Consider the following 21,934-nt stretch of genomic DNA (forward strand, 5'->3'; position numbering starts at 1 on the left):
CTACGGCCCAGGGCTGACCCCCAGGGTGCCCCCCTATGGTGGGGCCACCCCCCCAGCTGCCCCCGAGCCAGCCCATCCAGGGCACCCTCCTACCCCAGTGTCCCAGCAGCTGCAGACTGGGAGGACTGGGAGGCTGCTGGAGGCCATGGCGGGCTGCCACGGGGCCCGTGCCTTTGCCGGCAGATGGCCCTGTGACACCGTGACAAAGCAGCCCCAGCGGCCCCCACTCGTGCCAGCCCCACCGTGAGGGGCCCCACTCGACCTCGGTCCCCACCCACAGCCCCCCAAGCTTGGGGAGGCCCCGACAGGCACCCTGCAGCGCAGGGCCCCGCGCCAGCCCTTGGCAGGGGCTGCATCACCCCGCCACGGGGCCACCCCAGGGCTCCCCCCGCCACGGCCACGCTCCCGGGGCGCTGGGCCAAGCCCCCCGGGGTTTGGTGTCCCGCCAGCCGGACGGCGCTCTCCTTCCCGCGGCCTTTCCCGCCAGGCGGCCGCAGGCAGCCGCCAGCGCCGCCGGCCCCCCCTCGCTGCCCCGCACGGCCCCCCGCACTGCCGGGGGACAACGGGCACCCCGCGTGTGACACCAGCACCCCAGAGCCCTCCTGCAGGGTGGCTCCCTGGTGGCATGCCCGTGCCTCAGTTTCCCCACCTGTGCAATGGGTGACGACCGCTGCCTCGGGGGTGTGCTGGAGGGTGCACGGGGAGGGTCCCTGCAGCCCCCTGGGCTCCGGACCCCCACAGTGAATTGCTCAGGGTGCCAACACAGGAACACCCATCCTGCCCACCCACCCACCGCGGCTCGGCTCAGCCCCCATGTCCCCAAACCTTCAGGGGCACCCACCAGCACCCCCAGCCACGTCAGCCCCGGGGGCTCGCGGGCAGCACAAGAAGGGGACAAAGCGGGGGGGGGACCTGGCAGCCCCCAGCCCGTCGGCTACCGGCATTTCCCGGGCCCGGTGCCAGGATCTGGCCGCACACACCCGGGCTTTGCCGCCAAAGCCGCCAAACTCCCGCATGGCGCGGGACGCGCACGCTCTTGCACAACCTCGGCCAACAGCTCCTTTTATTTTTAGGCTCTTGCGACACGGCTTCCCCGCAGCCCGCCCGAAATGCCGCCGAGGCACCGGATGGGCCACGGGATCCGAAACACCCTGCCCTCCTCCCAGCTCCGGCAGCTCTCAGAGCAACTCCATGCACCGACCGTGCCTCAGTTTCCCCATTAGTTACCTTCGCCCACCAGCCCTGCGACGGCAGCGATGCCAGCCAGCCCTGCCGACCCCAAGCAGACCCCGAGGGCTCCCTCCTGCTGAGCCCATCACCCAGGGCTTCGTTAAATCTCCCCGGCACAACGATCCCACCTGGAAACTGAAGATGAGGCCAGGACGTGGCTCGGTTCGGTGGCTGCAGCTGCCTCGTGTCCGCCGTCCCCAGGTGACACCATCCCCCAGGCGGTCCCCAGCCCGTCCAAGGCACCGGGGCAGGATCGTCCCCACAGTGTGGGAACTGGGGCAGGAAGACCCGGGCAGTGTCACCACCCGGGACCTCCGACAGGAGTTAAGGGACAGCCGGACCCTTTAAACCCACCAGCGAACACAGGCACGGACACCAGCTGGTCACCGGTGCTGGGCGAGATGGCAGCTGTGCCACGGTGCCCCGGTGCCGGCCGGCTCCTGGCGCAGAGCTGCAGCCCGGCCGCCCGTAACGGCCCCCCGCGGTGCTGCCCTTTCCTTACGAGGGCAGGGCTGAGGCCAAACTCGTGCCGCGTCCCTGGCTTCAGCCCCGGCTGTCCCCAGCGCAGCACCTTGCGGGGCACATCCCACCCCAGGGAAGGGCAGCACCGCACGGATAAGAAATTTCCCACAGGATGAGCAGATCGGAGCATTTTACAGCCAAAACATGGTATGAAAAGGGAACCAAAAGGTGGAGAACATGGAAGCAAACCCAAGTCCTCGAACATCACGGACAGACGTGGGATCTGAGATCAGCAGAGGGGCTTTGGCTGCTTTGAGCTCCGGGGCTGGCGGCAGCGATGCAATCAGCAATCCCACCTTCCCGCGCGGGCAGGGAGTCGGGGCCCAGCTGGATGCGGTGCCGTGGAAGGGACTGGTGAAGGCTGGAAGCAGCAAGTGCTGGGGAGGCAGATGGTGGGATGCTGCCTGGGTACCTCTCGCTGCCGGACGCAAGGATTGGGGCTGCCCTGGCTGCCACGGTGCGTGCGCTCCTCCCGGGCTGTCCCCTGGGACCTGCATCACCAACGCCCAGCCCTGCCGGTGGCCGGGGACAGGATCCCACCCCAGCACCCTGCCAAAATGCCGGTGCCCAGGCGAGGGGACTCCTCCGAGGACAGGCAGCGCCACGGGGACGATGCCCCGTCAGCGAGGGCACGGGTCTCTTCCAGCTCAAGCTCTCCAGCTGCGATGCTCAGCCGGGCCAGGGCACCGAGGACTTTAACTGATGGCGAGCCAAGCCACGCCAGGCCTGTACTGTTTTCTAATCCCAGTGTAATTAATGACCTTATCTTTGGCCAAAGCCATTTAGATTAAGTGGCTGGTGTGATGGGCTCGGCGGCTCCGGCTGCACAGATGGAAGAGCTGCGTTTGTCTGGGGATTAGCGGAGGGCAGATGGAGCCAAGTGCCGTTCCCCATCCCCAAACCTCTCGGCACTGAAGCAGCCTGAAACCTGAGACCACAACAACTTTCTCAGCGAGTCTTGGCCGGGACCGGAGAGCGATTTCACATTGTTTGTCCCTTCAGCAGGAGCCGGCCAGGCCCAGAGCAAGAGGAGCAGGAGCTGAACGACGTGTGCCGGCGCCAGGAACCAGTGCGACCCTTGCCAGGAGCTCTACCCCAGTCCCTGCCGTGAGTCCTTCCAACAACAGAGGTACAACAGACACCAGCTTCTTCCTTGGAGAGCGAATCATCGCCGAGATGCTGGCCCTGGCTCTGCATAAATAAAAACCTCTGTCCTCATCGACAGCCCCTACCTCTCGGAGAAAGCAAACTCACCTGCCTCCCGCTGCTGCAGGATCAGGGCGTGCTTCCACCTTCCGTTGCCTGGTGCAGCCACAGCACGAAGAAGCAACTACGACAGACCCCGGTTCTCCTGAGAAACCCAGGAGCCGCTGCCCTCGAACGAGGGCACCGCAGCGGGCGGCACGGAGCAGGGGCAAGGCCTGGGAGACCCTGCCCGACAGCGGCTGCAGCACAGCCTGTCAGCAGCAGGCTCTTGACCAGAACAGGCAGACTAGCAGCTATTGTGGTAGAGGAATAACATTTATCTGTGGGGATAACAAAGTTCATATTAAACCGATTAAGGACATTAAATCCATTTCTAAGAGTATGGTCCTCTGACGGCACTCAGGAGACAGAGCAGATAATCCCACCCCGCATTCACAGAGCTGCCCCGCCGCTCCCAGCCTGGCCTGGGGAGGTGACTCAACATGCCCGTGCTATCAGGAGACCACGCTCAGCACATCAGCGAACAACGGGGCTTTACACCCGGCCTCACCTACAGCTCCTCCATCCGGGTTAGGAGAACACGGCTCCACGCCACGACCCCTTGGCCGTCTGCTCCAGCGCTGGGCTGAGCCCGTATCCACACGCGCTTGAGTCAGCGTGGATGGCAAACAAGTCTGGGCTGGAGAAGAGGTTCAGCTGGCGCTGCAGACAGACCCAGCAACACAAACGCGGTGCCCAGCGTTTCAAAGCTGATGCCCAGCTCTGTCCGATGCTGGCAGAGAAAAGCTAACCCAAATTCCCAGCTCTTCCCTGCATATTCCCTTCAGTCCGAGTTCCCAAGCCACCCCACGCCCCTATCGAACAGCCCAAGGCAGCCACCCCACGGAGCGTTACAGAAATAATTCAACACTGAGGCACACAAACTGCAGGTTTAATCCGATCCCCCCCAGCGCAGGCACCTCCAGAGCCTGTGATGGCAGATCTGCCCACGCAGCCCTTCCCCTCGCAGGCTGTGCCCCGAGAGATGGCTCTTGCCACATGGCGTATGGCAAGCAGCTGAAGGAAAAAATCGTGCTCTACCAGCCCACAACCCTCCCAGGAGGAACTGCCTTGATCGCATTTGCCAGGAGAATCCCAAACGCCCTGGAAAAGGCCCTCCCGGTTTCACCCAGCGCGGCACGCCGGGAAGCGCGGTGGCGCAGACGGCGCTCGCGTCCTCCAGGAACGACACCGCGGAGACCAACTGCCTCGCGGACGCGGCACAAGGAATTTGCTGCTCAGCAACTCCGATTCAAACGCGGGGCCGGTTCCCGCTGCCAAACCACAGTGTAAACCCCCGGGAATTCAGCTTTAACTAGGACAGCCTCATCTGTTGCAAACTTGATGAGATCATTTCCAAGTTCCTGTTTAACAGGTGCCAGCTCCTTCTGCACCTGCTCCGTGCACGGGGATCAGCCTGCCTGCACCAAGCTGAGAACATCTGCTGCAGAAAAGGCGGCTGGAAGAAGGACCCAGGCCTGGCCGTCCTGCCCTGTGCCCAGAGCAGGAAACCTGGGCCAGGTGGGAACAGAGAGAAAGCAAACGGCGCTTGTTAATAGGGAGGGGAACCCACAATAATCTTGCAACTTTATTTCCATATAAAAGAAAAAAAAATATCCTCTCCACAATAAAGGCAGTAAGAGCTCACTCAGCTCCGGAGCTGCACTCCTGGCCAAGCTGGAGGAGTGCGGGGTATTTCTGTCTCTGAGAACGACACGTTCGCATGCCAGCAGGATCAGCCCAACCATTCCAAGGATAATGCTGCGTCTCTGGCAGGAATTAACGCTTGGCATGGGAGGATGCTCCTAGCAGCCTTGCCGCGGGGCCCGGCCCTTTCCAGGCAGCATGGGAACACGGCGCGGTGAGGCCACATGAAGAGGATCTGATGCAGCCTTTGGCCGTCACTTACACACCTGCCTCATCCCGAAAAAAATGACTCAGCTCGTTCGGTTCAAGGCCACCCAGGACTAAGTCGCTTCCTCGCCGTACGGGCGGAAGCGCGGCTGCTCCCCGTCGCCAGCTGGTTTGCAAGCCTACGGCGAAGGCAAGCTGCTGTCCTCGCCCGAGGTCTCTGTGCCCCCACTGTCCCCCTCAGTCTCTGCAGCGCGGCTGGCGGCCTCCAGCTTCCTCCTCTTCTTCAGGTGGTGCAGGTGGGATTTGGATCGTGTGTGAGCTGGAGGAAGAGGCAAACAGAGCATTTAACTCTGGGGAACTCGGAAACGCCCGACCCGATCCCCCCGTGCGGTGCAGAGCACCCTCCCTTCCCATCCTCCCGCACAATTCATTCCTGCAGAAAAATGAACTCCCAAGCCCTGCCCTGGCCATTTCTCAGGACGCTTCCAGGCCAAAGTATCGGGGCTCAGAGGCGGACAACCCTTCCAAGCCTTCTCCTGACCACTGGAAGGACTGGGAGAGGGAAAAAACCTGGCTCTGGATATGCAGAAGACTCCAGATTGTCAGGATTCAACTCTCCCAGCAAGTCTGCTCCCCACCGAGACACGACGCCAGGAGGACGGGAGAAAGGAAAGCGTTACCAAAGAGGCGGCACATTGCAGGATGCAGGCGAGGTTGTGCAACTATCCACCACCCCGTGGAGCGCTGCCAGGAGCGTTTGTAAGCCTAGATGCCTGCACCGCAGCGCTGGGGATATCCTGTACATCTACGGAGCGGATAGGGATGGAGCCCGGAGCATAATTATGCTTTTGCATAGCTCCAGGGCAAGGCTCCCAGCTACGGGAGCACTTCAGCAGGAGTCGGACGGGAACAGAGGCATAATCCCAAGGATGCAACTTGTATTGACACGGCAGGGCAGCAGGAGCTGCATTTCTGTTTGAAATCACATAGCTAAGGACAGTAAAACCTCCTGTATCAGTGGTATTATCTAAGTAGAAGGCGCTGTGTCTAACCAGACCGATGTACCATCTTAGCAGGGCGGTTTTGCTATTTCCAGGAGATCAGAGCAGCAATTAAAGCAGCAAACTTTTCAAGCAGGGCCTTAATTAAACGAGGGTATGTGCTCAGTGAATCAAGGCCCTCAGGTGTTTTCCAGTCATCCTTTTCTGCCGAAGGATGAAATTACACGCAAAGCTGCTGCTTTATCACAATGCTGTAGGGTCACCCTCAGCTTGAAATAAAGTCTCACCTCTTACAATTTGTCGCAAGCAACACCAAAGCGTAGAGCGGCTGGAAGAAGCACTGATTGCTGCTGCTGTCTGGGGAGGTGTGCTCTTTTCAGTCCATACAAATTGTAAAATTAGATAAAATTTAAAAATCTTCCAGAGCCAGTGGGGTACTGGGAAGCGGTTCCCAGAACGATCTGTAACTTGACTTAAGAAAACAGACCAGATTGCTGATCGACTCAGCTCCCACTACTGTTTTCACTTCCCTTTAAGCTTTTACATTTTGCAGTTAAGTAACACCCAGGTTTTGGACCGTTTTTCTCCCACCATCTGGGGATTTGAGCCAAATTCAGCTGGATGCAGAGAACAACAGCTGGTCCTGGTTGGGAAGGGTCTTGTCATCATCTGTCAGAACGTGGGATGACATCCCTAGAGGACATGCAGTCGCAGCTGTAGTGTTTGGGGGGATCTTGAGGAGCTCCCACTCCGTCACAAAACTTGCTGGACCTGGAAGGACGGCACGGACCCTGATGGCTTTCAGAGTCCTCTAGTTCTGGAGTAGGTAGAGCTCCTTCCAAGCGCCTCCAAGCTGAGACAGCTGAGGCTGGCTAAAATAACAATTACACTTACAAACGGAACTCACTCCAACGAGCTTCCAATTCTGAGGCAACTTCCACCTCTGCTTTCAGCAGCTCCCTGGGTCAATAGGAACAAGTGACTCGTTCAAATCCGACGACCAACAACCTGGGAAATTTATCTTTGCACTGTGTCTGTATATGCTGCATTTGGGCAACACACGGAGATTTACCAGTTTCATTTCTCCAGCCAGTTTCTCCGCTATTTTTTGTTTCTGGTTCTCAGCATGAGCCTCACAGCACAGATAAATTCACTGAGTCAATCTGATTCTGACTGAGCTCTTTCAAAGTAAGTCTATTGAAAATAGAAAATCCCTTTCTATTACCATTACAGCTAGGAATACTTCTTTTTTTAAAAAAACCCACAGAAATAGGAGATATTGGAGTAAAACTGAGCTATTAAAAACACTAAGAAACTTTTATTTTACACAACAAAATTTTACAAGAAACAGATTTGTTCTGTGCTTTTTGACAAAGTCTCTAAAGTGCTGAAAAGGACCAGCAGCCCTGACTGAACACAGACAGCTCTGAGGTTTGATGCTACGTAGAGATGCCCACGTCTGGCGTGACGGCGGAGAGCGGCAGTGTTTACTGGGTGCCGGGGAAGGGGGGGAAGCCCGACAGATGGCTGCTGTGGCACAGCTCCTGCACGCCCTCTGGGCTTGCAAATGCTTGCTTTCATACACGGGCTGTAAACAATCCTTGAAAGCCCAAGATCGTGTGCTGAGGGTCACCCGGCCAAGCAGGGACAGCCAAGGAAGCCGCTCTGCTCTGGAGAACTGCCTCGCTTCATGCCTCCGCAAAACCGCGCTCGCTGTGCCCCCCCCAGGTCCTCTCCTCTCGTCGGATCCTACCTGCCCACTCCCTGTCCCCGATGATGACTCTGTCGCAGAGCTCACACACGCGATGACTCCGTTTGTTCTCGTTTACATCGTACTCCATCTTCACAGGCTCTGCTGGGGGCTCACGTCCCTGTAGATTAAATAATGCCTCAAATTGGTTTCTGCTACAAAAATCTGCTTGGCTGCGTTCACTTTGGTAGAGTTTGGGGTCTGAACTTGCCATACGCAGACACTAAGGTTAGCAGGACAGACGCTGCAGTTTTACCACGCAAGACAAGCAGGGCATTAGGAGAAATTTTCAGCTTAGACAACAGCCGTCTGCTACTGCGAGGAAAGCCCAAGGCTGGACACTTACACAGACAGCCCTGCTCACGGGAGAGACTATATGCCAAGTTATGGGGCCTGGAGACTATAAAGAAGTCGGCTTCTCAGCCACAGCTCACGTGTTAACTCCAGTTACCCGGTACCTGGATGAAGCTCTCCACAATCTCCAGAGCGGGTTTCAGCACGTCCTCCTCCCATCGCAAGAGATCAGACACCTCCAAGCCATACACCGGGGGCACGTTGGGCCCGGGACCTACGGAGACACAGAAAGGCAGGTCACCACCAGAACCTCCCCAGCATCATGTCCCAGCACCCGCAGGGCTACGCTGTGACCAGGGGGATCTGCTCTTTCATATCTAACTGTCCTTTAGCACGCAGAAGTAAACGGCACCAGCCTTTCCAGAGCCAAAATTACCAGAGACCTCAGCTTGGGGGACACCACCCTTGCAAAGAGCAAGAACATCCAAGACCTCAAGCAAGCATCTTCATGGTTGTCTGCCTTCAGGACAGCATTATGCAATCTGAGCACACCGACAGCCCATCATAACAGCAAACGCTTCATCACGGCCATGGTCCACAGGAGGCCGCAGAAGATTAAAAGCTCGATCCAGGCACAAAGCCATCACACAAAGCTTACAAGGAGATGCAGGCATGGAGCCTGGATGAGGAATCCGCGGGTGCAGGTTCCCACTCAGAGCCGTAATTGCTTGTGCAGCTGCAGGGGCCAATGCTCCCGGCCCCCAGTAGCAGGCCACGGTGGGAGATGCTTTATTAATGCCTCGACTTGACAAGGCACAGTTTCAAAGCCATCCCTTCGGCCTCCCCCAGCCCGGTGCGAGGGCACGGGGCGCTCGCTGCAGCCCAGCCAGGGCGAGACAGCTGCAATCAGAGAGCACCCACTCCCTCCGGCGACGTCGCTGCCCGGCCGCAGCTCACCTGCCCGCAGGCATCGGGCACACGGCCCCGCTCGGACAAAGCCATCAAAGGCTGCCGTGTGCCAGTCTCCAGCAGGTGCTGCTTTTTATTGCCGTAACCACAAACAAGCTCCCGACAGGGCTGATCTGAAGCACACCTGCCACCAGAAAGGTGAGCCACAGCCACCAAGCACATGGCTCCAGGAAAGCTCTTGCACCCCGTTCAAAGCCCATCTTTTGACTCGAGTTTCTCCCTGCTTTTTTTTTTTTTTTTGTTGTTTGTTTTATTGTTGTTTTGCCCCTACCAAGCACCTTTCAACAAGTGCCCGGCTCCCAGCTGCTGCTGCTGGCCCTGCTCCAAGGCTGGGGCTGGGACGGGGAAGTCCTGCTGGCTCCCTGCCACCGCGGTGAGCGCGGCCCAGGCTAAGAGCAGCCGATGGGCTCCTGCTCCTAATCTGGAGGGCAGCTGTCAACTGCGCTTTTCGCCCTGCACAGGGAGCATGTGTGGGTGCGTGGGGAGAGGGACAGTGCTGGGCACCCCCTCCCCGAGCCCCTCGGAAGCTGTCGGTAGGATTGGCTGCAAGGATGCTGCAGCCATCATCATCTACTGCTGCCCACCACGGGGCTGAGCCTTGGCTTGTTTTGTTCTGTTGGGGTATTAGCTGTCCTGATGGCACTCCTGTTGGGAGAGGAAGATCTTCCCCTGACAGGCAGCCAGGGGTACAGGGGAAGCAGTGAGAAGGAGCTGGCTTCCTGAGTGTCTGGGTTGATGGGCTGTGGGCGAGATAAACATGGACAGTGCTGGGTGGGCTGTCGCAGGAGGGCCGAGCGGCCGCTCTCCTTCCCACATGTGCGGGTTGCAATCAGGGCAGAGCCTGGTGGGTGGATCCTGGAGGGATCTGGCTGGCAGCAGACACCTGCAAAGCCTGGGCCAGCCAGAAGAATCCAGGCAGGATCGTCTGATCTCTGCCGGACTCACGTCCCCCCCAACACACGCTGCCCCAAGGCAGAGCAGCCACCGCTCTCCTCTCTTGAGCTGGGAGCAGGGGATGTGCCAAGGAGGGATGAGAAGCGATGCGAGAAGAGGGATGGCGAGGCAGGGCAGGAACAGAGGACTTACGTCTCAGGAAGCGGTTTCGGACCCACTTGTTCTGCCTCCGGGCATATCTCTTGGTCACCTGTTTCAGGGCCTGGATCCCTTTCAAACAGAGGGAGTGAAAAATAAAACCAAAGATCAGCGCAACGCTGCAAGCTGAGCTCAGAGCAGAGTGAGAAGAGGCTGTCAGCTCTGGCGCAAGCAAATCACACAAGGCAAAAGTTTGTGCTGGATGGTACCGTGCTCACTTAAGGGCAGCATTTCTCCCGTCAGTCTGGAGGTCTCCGAGCCAGCAGTGAGAAATGGTCTTCACAGCAAAGCAGCCAAGCCCCGCCAGACAGAGCACAGGGGCAGCGGCAGCCAGAAGGGCTGGACAAGGTGTCCCAAATGCCCTTGAATGAACACCGGGTGGAAAGGGCCCAAAAGCTCAGCCCTGAAGCTTTCAGCAGGTCGGACAATCTGTTCAGGGGCTGCACTGCTCTCGTAACGCCTAATTGAATACTTCTCTGCGCAAACGGAGCCCAGGCCTCCTTGTCCTACCACAGTGGGCGCGGAGGTTTACCGCTGTACAACCTTCCAATATTTAGTACCGGACTTATCGTATCCCTCCATAATCATCTCCTGAGCAGACACAACAAGACTCTTCTGCACCAGACTTGTTTTCAAGCCTTTTATGATTTCTGTGGTTTCCTCAGCCTCCATCTCCACTTCGCACTGAACCCTCCTCGACATAGACCGACTCCGCCTGGGACCTCCGCTGGGCTGAGGAGCAGAGCAGCTCTCTCCTCTAACAAAAACGCATCAGTCCAGACACTCCAGAATGACACCTGCCATCGAAGAGCGCATCACTGTTGACTCATGCTGTGATCTGCTAGATCCCTAGATCCCTTCCCACCATCCTGCTGCTGAACTAGATGCTGAGTTCTGCTTCATTCCTTCCTTCTCCCCCTGTTCTCCACAACATTCACATCCCAGCTGGGATCCCATCACCCAGGTCACTGGTGGACCAGCTCCGGATCCCAAGTCATGCTGTGCCCAGTACATCTTGCAAGGAGGCCTGGGGGAAGGGAGGGAGGAATTGCTCTGGGCGTGCTCAGAGATGCTCTCCAAGCACTGAAAAGGGAGTCCCTGCCCCCCCTGGGCTGATAGAAGTGGAAAATGCAGCAAGAAAGGTGCAGCTCAACCCCAACAAGACCTGCCCCAAGGTTTGAGCTTGGTTCAGACCATTACGCAGCATCAGCTGGAGCTGCGTGGGGCTGAGGGACGCAGGGCACGCAGGGTGCTCCTCTCACCTTTTTGCAGCAGCAGAGCACTGGTCTCAGGCGAGCAATTCCCCTCACTGATGAGATATTCATGGAACTCCTTGAAGCCGATGGACTGGAAGATGCCGTGCTGGTAATCCTGCCTGGAGAACAAGACAAGAGACAGGGGTCAAAGTAGTCTCCTTCAGAACAGTGGGAGACCTCAACCCTCCCCGTAACAGCTCAGATCTCTGCGTCGCACCCTGCAGGACCCCCACAGGTGACACAAGCCCATGGCGTCAGGGGACAGGCCAAGCCAGGCACACACAGGAACGCAGACTGGTGCCTTCAGTGACCGTCCATGTCAGCTTTGCTGTGTGAACACTGGGGCAGCACTAAGTAATTTTTACTGAGGGGAAATGCCACCGCTCCGCAGATACGGTCCAGGCAAAATGAATTCAATGCTGAGACTCGCAGGGACTCTGCTGTTGGACCAACCCTGGTCTAAGGGTTCTGGCAGGGAAGGCCAGGCTGGAAGATCTGGCTGGTTCCGACCTCTCCGCTGATGGTGCCCCCGCAGAGGCAGGCACCCATCCCGTCTGCTGGCCCTGCCGCAGGAGCAGGCGCTGCCAGGAGAGGGCTGGGAGCAGCGATACATCGGAGCTGCTGCAGGGAGAGTCGCTCCGGGCCCTGCATGGGTCTGGCAGGTGGGACTGGGAGCAGAAAGGGAGCTGGCTTCTCACCCACCGGTTCTGGGCCACCTTCTCTTGGTTGTAGCGTCGGTGGAAGTCCCGCAGCTCCTCCAGCAGTCCCGCAGCCAGCATGTCATCCACCCGCTTCTCCAGCCGCTGGTCCAGAGCTGCGGGGAGGAGAGCAGGACACACTCAGCCACTTGGAGCCGTGCCCTCAGGAGGCCCACAACTGGACAAAGTACTAGGACTCGGTTCGGCACTGCCAGCTTCCCAATCCACCTGAGGAAGGCAGAGCCCAGCAGGCGAGGGGAGCGAGTCCTCTGTCATGCCCACTGATGCCAAAAGAATTCCTGCCTTGTTCAGGGAGGAGGCTGGGGCAGGAGCAGGGGGTCAGCCCGAAGCCCGCATCGCCATGCTCAGCCAGCCAGGAGCTGTGCAAAGCCCGCTCTCACCTGCCTGGTCTGCATGGAGCCACAGGATGCAGGAATGTGGGTATTTCAGGGGTCCCCCTAAGGGTCCCCCACCTTCCTCCTCCTGCTGCTGGTGCAAGATTTCACTATGGGGGATCCCCGTCTCTTCAAACACTTGGAGACTCCTGTAAGCAGAGACAGACAGAGCTCAGAGGCTGGGTGAGGATGAGCTTTTCCATTTCCCCAGCAGCCCTGGGGGCTCCAGCAAAGGGAACCGCAGACACTTGCTGCGATCCAGCCCTCTCATGTGGGGGGAGGGCAGGTTTCTGCCCCCTCCCGTGCCTGGCATCCCAAGCACACCCAGGTCCTGGGGGTGCAATGCAGTGCAGAGCACAGCAATGGCACCCAAGGAGCCCAGAGCACAGCCACCCACTCCTGCCTGGCACCAGGACAAGCCCTGCAGGGGACGAGGTTCTGGCTCCAGCCCTGCCCTTTCCAGCCAGGCAGGGCTGCAGGGAAGGGGCAAACCTTGCCATTGCCATGAAGCATTACCGCCAGCTCAGCCCAGCCCAGCCCAGCCAGGTAGGTGGAGGAAGCTGCGGGGTGCCCAACCCTCCATCCTCCTGCACCGTGCGAATGGGGTGGGCGGTGTTCTGCTCCCCCCAGGCCAGGGCTCGGCTGGGATGGGCCCACCAAAGCAGCAAGCCTGGTCTTGCTACCATGCTGTTCCCACAGAGCTCAGGTATGTTACTCAGCCAGCACGGCAGCTTGCTCTTTAAATAGCTCCAGATAAACCCTGCTGCTGGGGCACCGCAGCGGGAGCAGCCCCAGTGCACACAAGCCAGGAGCAATGTGCTGTCCTGGACCCCAAAGGCAGTTCAAGCTGGGGGCTGCGTGGCCAAAGGTCTCAGATGCCAGCGGGCTCCCCAACACCGGTGCTCCAAGGTCCCCAAGCACCTTGGCTAAGAGGCTAGGAGCACCCGCCTGGGCTGGGAGAGCCCATCTTGCCATGTTCCCAGGCACACGATTCCCTCGGGAAGGGGTGCTGGGCCCTGGCACACCCTGCCCCCAGCACGCCAAGCTCACCTGGCCACTTTGCGCTTGTCGTGGGGGTGCAGCTTGGCCGCCATCTCTGGGTCCACCTGGCTCAGGCGGCGATGGAGCTCGACACCGTCCATCTGCTCCAGCTCCACTTTCCTGTCGGTGACTGGCCCAGGGGCCGTGCTGGCCTTCTCCTGTGGGGCACAAGGCAGGCCTGAGTCAAGCCGCTCATCCATACGCGAGGCTAGCACAAGCAAGATGATCCCCCAGACCCACGGGGTGAATGAGGGGCTTTTGGTTCTCCTCGCCCCACTCTAGCAGGGGGAGCACCATGCCTGGTCGCAGGAAGCCTGCCCTGAACACGGGGCTCACCCTTTCCCGGAGGGATACGCAGCCCCTCAACGGTACCTTGGTGTTGATAAGGACCTTCCAGAGCAGGGACTCGATGTAGTAGTTGGTTCCTCCCACAACAATCGGGATCTTGTCGCGGGCAAAGATATCTTCTATGTGCCACAGTCAGGGAGCGTAAGCAGAGATGCACAGCAGGGAGGGAGGGCTGTGGGGAGCGGCAGCCTGCGGCCCAGACCCCACTCTCCCAGCCCCAGGGAGCCACTGAGGCTGCAGGTCAGAATTAGAGGTGTCCCTCGTCTCTCACTATCCTCTGCTACCTGTGCCAGCTACCACCAAACCTCAGGGACACCCAGGGACTGCCAGGGAGGGCAATACCCAGCTCAGCGCTGTTGCAGTGCAGCAGAGATCCTCCCCAACCAGGCCTGATGGGTGCTGCCCTCAGCATTAGCTGGGAAAAAGAAGCTCCAAGCCCCCCCTCGCCAGCAGTATCCTCTGAAAACTGGAGCTAGTTGCAACATGGGGAGCCCAAGGCTGATGCAAACACTGATCTCTCTTGCAGGCCTGGCTGTGGAGGGGGAGAGTCCGTATCTGCTCAGCCAGGCAGGCTGCAGCCTGAAAGGATATCAGAGCCACGGCTTTGTCTCTGAAATCCACCACCGTGTAGTTAGAGACAAGGGGATCCACAAAGCTGATCATGTGGTGTCTGCACAGACGCTGCTCCTGGGGAGAAACCTTGTTCGTGATGATGTCCAAGCCCTTGTACACCTGGGGAAGCGAAGAGCCTGTCATTCACCTCTGCGTCCCATGAAACCCCCACCGACCACCGCTCCTTCCCCACGCGCAGCCGCTGCCTGCCCCCATCACCCCCCCAAGCCGCTCGCCGGTCTCTGGAGAAGCAGGCAGCACAGGCAGGGCACGTGCCCCATTCAAACGAGAGAGCAGGAATCTTGCCAATGCCTGCTCCTGCCGGGGCCAAACTGCCTCTCTCTGGTGTTTTTTCCTGCCCACGGGAGACGAACCGTGAGTCTGACCGCTCATGACTGCTTTCCTGGTCGATATAACCCTGCAGTTAGGGATGGAAAGGCTGATTGAGTGATCAGAGAGCAGTGTCAGAGCCCTGTCAGCATAACCAACCAAACCTGTCTCCGAAGCACAGAGCTCCGAAACAAGGAAGGCGGCTGCCTCCACGCCGCCGGCTCCGCATCTGCTGCCGTTGCAGCTAAAAGCTCAGGTGTGCCTCTCTCCAAACACCCGTCTCCAGCACAGCACCGAGTCTCGTCTGGGGACAAGGATCCCTGCTTCCCGTAACACACAAAGATCTCTCTGGATGCAACGTGCAACTTCACGGAGCCTCTGAACACGCACGAACGGTCTCAGCTCATGCACATCTTAAAAACTTGGCGTACCGCCTGCTGCCTGCTCTCACTGAGCTGGTCAGGTACGGAGAGGAGCAAAACAGATGGGTGCAGGCCGGTGACCCCAGGGGAAAAGAGGCACTGTCCTATACCAAGGTGCCAGGAGACACTGGTGAGCGCAACCAGCAGCATCTCGCTGCTTCGAGGTGCGGCTTCAATTTCGAGTTTGGGGTATACAACCTTGAAGAGCACTGCCGAGAGATGCTGGCCCTCAGCTAGACAGCTAAAAGCAGAGCAGAAAGAAAAGCCACCCAAACCAACCCCTCGGGAGCGTTCTTGGTAAAGAGCCAAGGCAACCTGCGATCCCAGCAGCACGCATCTGAGCCACAGCCCAAATCCACCCTCCAGGCTGCGTAAAGCAACAGCCACAGCCCAGCCCGCAGACCCAGGCGGTGCAAGTACTGGAGCCACCTCAGCTTGGTGTCCCATCCCCATGGCTTGGCTGGGTCCCCTGAGCAGAGCCCGTTCAGATGAGAGCATCTTTCACCCAGGAGAAGGGAGGAATGCTCCAAGCCCTGCTCCCCACGGCGTGCAAACACAACCCTGCTCAGCACGGCGTGCCCCTGTGCCCTGGCACTGCCCCGGGCATGCCTGTCAGTGGGTGCTGTGAGGCTCTGCAGAGCTGCAGACAAGCAGGGATCAGAGCGGGGACCCGCACCCCGAGGGTGCTGGCAGCAGGCACGTGGTCGCGGCGGGGCACATAAAGCCTTTCTGTCCAGCCCAGCTCTGCACCATGCCAAGGACTGAGCACCCTCCGTGCCAGGCGGTGGGTAAGGCTCTGCTTCGTGCCGCGGTCGCAGGGAAGATGTGTTTAGCTCTCAGCACCTCCCCGCTTGCAGCAGTCTCCCAGCCTGGGATAAACTGGCCTGATGGGAGAAGAGACTGAAAATGGCTGTACTCATTTCCTCCTCCATCACCCAGAAACCACCCCAGCCGGAGGGCCAGACTTCCAGAAACAAATTTCCCCTTAATCCCCTCTGAGAAGCTGCCAAGCCTCGGGCTGCAGCGCAGCCTCCACCCACTGCCTCCCCTGGTCCCAGACAGAAGGACAAGGTGACACGGAGGTGACACGGAGGTGACCCATGGGCAGAAGGCGCAGAGCAGCAGCAAGGGACGATCGGAGGTTAGTGGAGCAGGGAAGCCTGATCCCTGCCCGGAGCAGTCATGCGAGCTGCTGGGGCGGCTGAACCCGCTGCAGCCTGGCAGACACTCCCTGTCTTGCTTAACTCTTGCACTTGCCGCTCGGAGGGCGAGGGCCAGCTCCTGCTCCCGGTCCCTCGAGCGGAGAAAGGCTCGCCGGGGGGCAGGAAGCAAGGGGGGAGCAGGAGGGCAACCAAATGCTCTTCCTTTCTGCCCTGCAGAAACCCAGCTGGCTCCAGGGGATGGCAAGCAGACAGGAGGAGAGGCCCAAGAGGCAGCTCCCTGCCAACATGCCCCGTGGCTGGCTGCAGCCTATAGATCCCCTTCCATTACCCAGCCCAGGCTGAGCAGCGCCATTCAATGCAGGTCTCCAGTCGGCACCCAAAGCCTTTGAATTCGGTGAGCTTTGGCTCTGTGCCTTCTCTCCCCCGGCAAGGGCCAGTCCAGCCCTCCAGCTCCTCCGACTCCCACTCGTCTGCCTGAAATCACAGGCAATACAGAGGGCTGACGGGGAGGCTCGGAGGCAGCCAGGAGCTCCCAGTGCCCTGTGCGGGCAGAGCCAGGATTTACAGCTCAGGCTCCAATCCCCCAAGGTTCTCCCGCAGATTAAACACCGAGAGACTCCCCGAATATCTGGCAACAAGAGGAGGAGGAATGCGGTGTCAGTGTGTGGGCTGGGAGGAAACAAAGGCGGCCTTTTACACACACCCAGCAAAGCCCAGAGAAGGTTTCCACCAGCTGGCTGTCGGCAGGGCCTCGCACCGAGACGTCCTCCCAACACTCATTTCTATTTTCAGCAAGCAGCTCAGATAAGCCTTTGTTGCTTTCTAAGGCCCCAAAACAGATTAGCGGCAGCCTGGAGCAGCAGGCCTCCGAGACATCGAATACAAGCCGGGGACTAAAGACGCTTAGCCTTGACGGCATCCTCCCACCTCTGCCGCTGAAACCCCCGGGCAGGTCAGCCCCACAGCTCCCAGCACTTTGCTGGAAGGTCAGCACCATCTCCCCTTTTAAAGGGTGGGGAAACTGAGGCAGGAGACACAAACACCAGCGATCCTCAGGAAAGGGTGCCTGTGAGGATCCTCAGCCCGCAGCCCGGGAAGGGTGGGCTCTCCCAAACCCTCGCTCTGCCACCAGTTTCATGCACAATCCCCAACTCTGTCCCTCTGTCACCATCTGCACCAGAGGGGGAAAGGCACTGTCCTTGCCCCAAGTGCAGGGAGCACAGTGTAGAAGGTGACGTGACGGCTGTGCAGCACAGGGACCCCAGGCACATCCAAGCCACCTACGGCCAGGAAGAGCATGAAGATTTCACAAGAGCCAAGGGATCTCCCAGCTGTGGAGGGGCATGGAGGACCCAAACCAAGCTGGGGTGCAAGGAGAGCACGATTCACTCCCTGCCATGAGAAGGATGTCAGCTCTTAAGATGTCCTGACTTGACACATTAACTGGCAAATGTACCCAGTGTGCTACCACAGCCTCCGGAGGACTGCGTCCCCACTTCCAAGGGTGAGATCCAGAAGGGACAGCGGGATCAGGAGCGGTCAGGGCCCTCCAGCAAGCTGGCACTGGGATCGCTGCACGCTCACTACTCAGCCAGGAACGAAGAAACGGGACTGGCTTCACCCCTCCTTTCCTGGGGAATGACTTACTGCCAAATGAAACTCACTGGGATGACAAACGGCAACAGAAAGGACAAAAAGAAAGATTAAGAGGCCATCAGATTAACCAGAGCTCCTGAGCTGCACGCAGGCAGCAGCTAAGTCTGTAATTTGACCACAGCAACCCACAGCCCTGGCGAAAACGCCCTGGAGATAGAGGGGTGCCTGTGTGCGGGAACAGGTGGGCTCAGGGCTCCCCGGCCCCTTCCCGAGCCTGGCTCCAGCTCCAGCAGCTGCCCAAAACACTGCCAGCATTTGTCAGAGCTCCGCGGAGCCCGCACGGGACGCAGCGATGAATGGACAGAGGGGGCTGAGGGCGACACGGTCGCTGGCAGCTGTCAGTCGAGAATAAGCAATGGGATTTTTAAAACCCAGCAACTCGTCTGCCAGGACACCGGAGCCAGCTCTGCGTGGCAGAGGGACACGCAGCACGAAGACAATATTCCACGGGAACAAAGCCAGCAAGAAAGCAGACCCAGTTGGCTGGCTGCGGCCGGCTAAGCAGGGCACGGGGGTTAGTGGAGCACGGTGGGGGAGGCGCAGACGTGCGCTGCTTGGGGCTGTGCCTTCAGGCAGCCGGGGCTGGGGAGAGGCAGGGCTCCCCCGCCTCGCCGCCCCAAGAGGCCATGCAGAAAGCACGCTGCGTTACGGGATAAAAGTAGCGGAGCTGCTCGGCTCTCGCTTCACGGTCACGCTAGAATGAGATTAAAAGGAAAGGAGGACAAGAGCCACTGAGCCTGGATGCCATTGGGCGCCTGCAGCCAGAGTCCTCCCAGCGCCTGCATTCCCATAGTGGGACCTGAAACAACCAGAGCACAAAATACACGCTTCAAAACATCCACCAGTGTGAAACAAGAATCCGCAGCATGCCAGTCGGCTCCAGCCACGTCTGCAGAGCTCGGGATGCAGCAGAAGCCTCGTGTTCGCAGGATCACTCAAGTTAACAGCCCCTTCCCTGATACTAAAGCCCGCTGTACACTGGGCTGGCGGTCACTGCAAGGTCCGAGAACCTCAGTATTCGCAGTACACAAACGGGCACGAATAACCGAACAAAAGCTCTAGAGCTTGTTTGGATCGGGAAGGTCAGTGCTAGTAAAACTGCACCAGCCAAGTTCTGCTCAGAGACACTTCTGACGCGGACACTGGAGCAGAGTAACTCGCCTCAGAAACCTCACAGCAGCCGAGTAAAAGCCACCCCAGCCCAGACCGGGTCTGCAGAGAAAACCAGCCCGCAGGCAGTCCCAGCCCGGGCTCGAGGAGAGCGAGACAGAAGCGCCAGTCCTTCGTTAGGGAGCACGCGTTAAGGGCTCACAACGCCGGCAGTGCCTGGTGGCTCTGGGCAGCGGGGCCGGGCAGCTGCCCGCGATCAGGCAGCGCTGGACAAAGCTTCCGCGTCTCACGTGAACGTTTTGCCCCTGCAGGATCTTGTCAATTCAGCTCAGATCTCAAACACTCTTTCTCTAAGAGATTAAGGAAAACACGCCATAAAATTAAAGCTTTCCAATCGCTCGCTCCAAATTCAGGAGAGGGAATTTTTAAATTTAGCTCTCTAGGACACAGTGACCAGCATCGGCAGCCTGGTGCGGAAAACCAGGAGGTGACCGCGGGACAGCGAGAGTCGATCTCTGAGCAGCACAAAGGGCAAAGGGTGCTGTTGGCAGAAAACAGCTTTTTAAAAAGCGTAATAAACACATTAAACATTAAGCTTGACGGAAAGGCCAGGTGTTATGGAAACAGAACAGTGAAAGTGTTGATTAGGAACGAAAACGTTTTGCTAAAGAGTAACAAAATTGCTACTGTGGCTGAAATCTACATCCTGGGACAAAGCTCTTGTAGCTGAATGCAATTAGGACCAAAAAAATGAGGCTGGGTTCCTCGGTGTTTACTGAGCCTGACTGTACAACCCATACATTCCACGCTGCCGCCTGCAATAAGAGACGAGACCACAGACGGTGTCACTGGCAAGTAGCAAATATCAGTTTTAATACTCTTTCCCGTATCTTGTCGGCGTCCCTTTGCTGGGTGACCGGGAAGGGGAGCGCTCACCTTCGGCTGCCACGTTAAAGCCTCACTGACGCTACGTCCATACAACAGCCTCTGGAAGGACAGACGGCACCGGCCAGCACTGCTGCCTCGCCAGGTGTCCCAGCCGGGGTGCGAGGCACCGCGCAGGGACCCGGCGAGTCCCGGCGATGGCAGAGGGGTATGCGTCTCCCCGCGGGCGAGGGGAGAGCCCGCGCCTTGCCAGCGCTGCAAACCACGCCGTGCCCCGCACCTGGGGGATGCGTTACAGGAGGGGACATCACCCGAAACACCCCGGAGCCCGGCCAGCCGCTGGCCCCTTCCCCAGGACCGGGGCACCAGGGCCAGGCCAGCCCCTGCGCCGGGAGCGCAGCCAGCGGGCAGGACCCGTCCCCGGGCTGTCCCCCACAGGCACCCGGCCGCGGGCCCTGGGGTCCCCGGCGGAGCCCAGCCTGCAGCCCCGCCGGGCTGCGCCTCTCCGGGCCCCCACCAGGCCCCGCCGCCCCCCCGGCACCAGGCCAGGCCTCCCGGCACCCTCACCCAGGCCCAGGGCCCAGCCGGGGATCCCGGGCCCAGCTCCGGCCTTCCCCGGTCCCCAGGCCCGGCCGCGGCCTTCCCAGGGCCCAGCCGCGGCGCTCCCCGAGGCGCAGGCCGGGCCCCGGCGTCTCCCGGTTCCCGGGCCTATCCCCGGCCTCCCCCGGGCCCGGCCGCGGCCTCCCCCGGGCCTCCCGCCGCCCTCCCCCGGGCCCAGCCGCGGCCTCCCCCGGGCCTCCCGCCGCCCTCCCCCGGGCCCGGCCGCGGCCTCCCCCGGGCCCCCGGAGGCCGGGCCCGGCCGTACCTGCATGGAGTCGGCGCTGACGATCTCCCCGCCGAGGCGCAGCCCGAGCTGCAGCGCCAGCGCGGATTTGCCGGTGCCGGTAGCGCCCAGGATCACCACCAGCGGCCGCGGCGGCGGCGGGGCCCGGCCCAGGCAGAGCGCGGCTGCCGCCATGGCCCGGCCCGGCCCGGCGGCTGCCATGGGGACGGGCGGGCGGGACGGGGGCGGGACGGGGCCGGGGCCGGGGCCGGAGCCGGGGCCACCCGCGGGGAGGACGGGGCCGGGCCCGGTGCCCCGTGTCCCTCTGCCAGGCGGGGTTCCCGGCCCCGGCCCGGGTCCCTCCCCTTTCCCCGGCCCCGGCCCGGGGCCCCGGCCCCTGCCCTGTGCCCATCCCCTCGCCCCTGGGCCCTTTTCGGGCACCCCCCGCCTTCGGGGCCCCCCGGGCCGTGTCCACGAGTGGGGTCCTGCCCCGTGGTACCTTTGGGGTTGGTTTTTTTTGGGGGGGGGAAGGATGGGGTGGGAAGGATGCTGTTGCTATAGCAACGGGGCAGGGGGATGAGGAGCGGGGTTGTTGCCATAGCAACAGGGAGGCGCACGTTGCCGTGGCAACCGCAGCCTCCACGGAGGCTCGTTTTCCCCATCGCCACGGCAACAGGGGGAGATGGGGAGCGGGCGACTGTCTCCGTGGCAACGGAGGGAAGGGAAGGCAGGGAGACGGTTGCCACGGCGACGGCGGGAGGAGGGTATCTCCTCGGCGCTGCTCTCCCTGGCAACACACATCCTTTGCCATGGCAACAGGGAGCAGGAGGCTGCGGGCCGGGAGGGGTGCGGGCAGCCGGCCCCCCTCGGAGGGGAAGGGATTATGGCCGCCGCGGGGAAACTGTCCTAAAAATTTGCCAGCCCAGGCGTGAAGGCAGCGCCGCACCCGCGGCACCCCCGGCTGCCCTGCGCAAAACCGGGGCTGGCGGGAGCAACGCCACGGTGGGAAAGCGGAAAGCGGCGGGTAGTTTTTGGGGAGGGGATATGGGAGCGGAGGCAAGGGGGTGAGTCGCAAGGAGCAAGGTGTGAGCAGGGCGATCTGCACTGAAAAAAATAACTGTGTCAGGCCTGGAAAAGCGGAATTGTGATGGTTACAGCCGACGCTTGCAAACTGCAGCACCGAACAAGCGAGGAGGAAAAGCCCTGTGTGTTTATTTTGTTCACTTCATAGCGCTGGC

General features: G+C 60.2%; 1 protein-coding gene across 2 annotated transcripts; it reads right to left on the bottom strand.

Moving 5' to 3' along the window:
* Positions 1-4,578: 4,578 nt before the first annotated feature.
* TRIT1 (tRNA isopentenyltransferase 1) lies at positions 4,579-20,918 on the bottom strand (the record flags this gene model as incomplete). 2 transcript variants are annotated; one of them, XM_082329663.1, is made up of 11 exons in its annotated part: positions 4,579-5,170; positions 7,606-7,723; positions 8,061-8,170; positions 9,952-10,029; positions 11,220-11,332; positions 11,916-12,027; positions 12,313-12,455; positions 13,357-13,505; positions 13,720-13,815; positions 14,284-14,427; positions 20,739-20,918. In XM_082329663.1, 11 exons carry the CDS (start codon positions 20,916-20,918, stop codon positions 5,031-5,033), a joined length of 1,383 nt encoding a protein of 460 aa, XP_082185789.1. In that variant the 3' UTR covers positions 4,579-5,030. The 2 variants fall into 2 exon arrangements, with proteins under 2 accessions (XP_082185789.1, XP_082185790.1); XM_082329664.1 differs by lacking the exons at positions 13,720-13,815; positions 14,284-14,427 and having other exon boundaries at positions 20,739-20,899.
* Between the last annotated feature and the right edge of the window lie 1,016 nt (positions 20,919-21,934).

The sequence above is a fragment of the Platalea leucorodia genome, assembly GCF_965183815.1.
Source record: "Platalea leucorodia genome assembly, chromosome: 18".
Taxonomy (NCBI): domain Eukaryota; kingdom Metazoa; phylum Chordata; class Aves; order Pelecaniformes; family Threskiornithidae; genus Platalea; species Platalea leucorodia.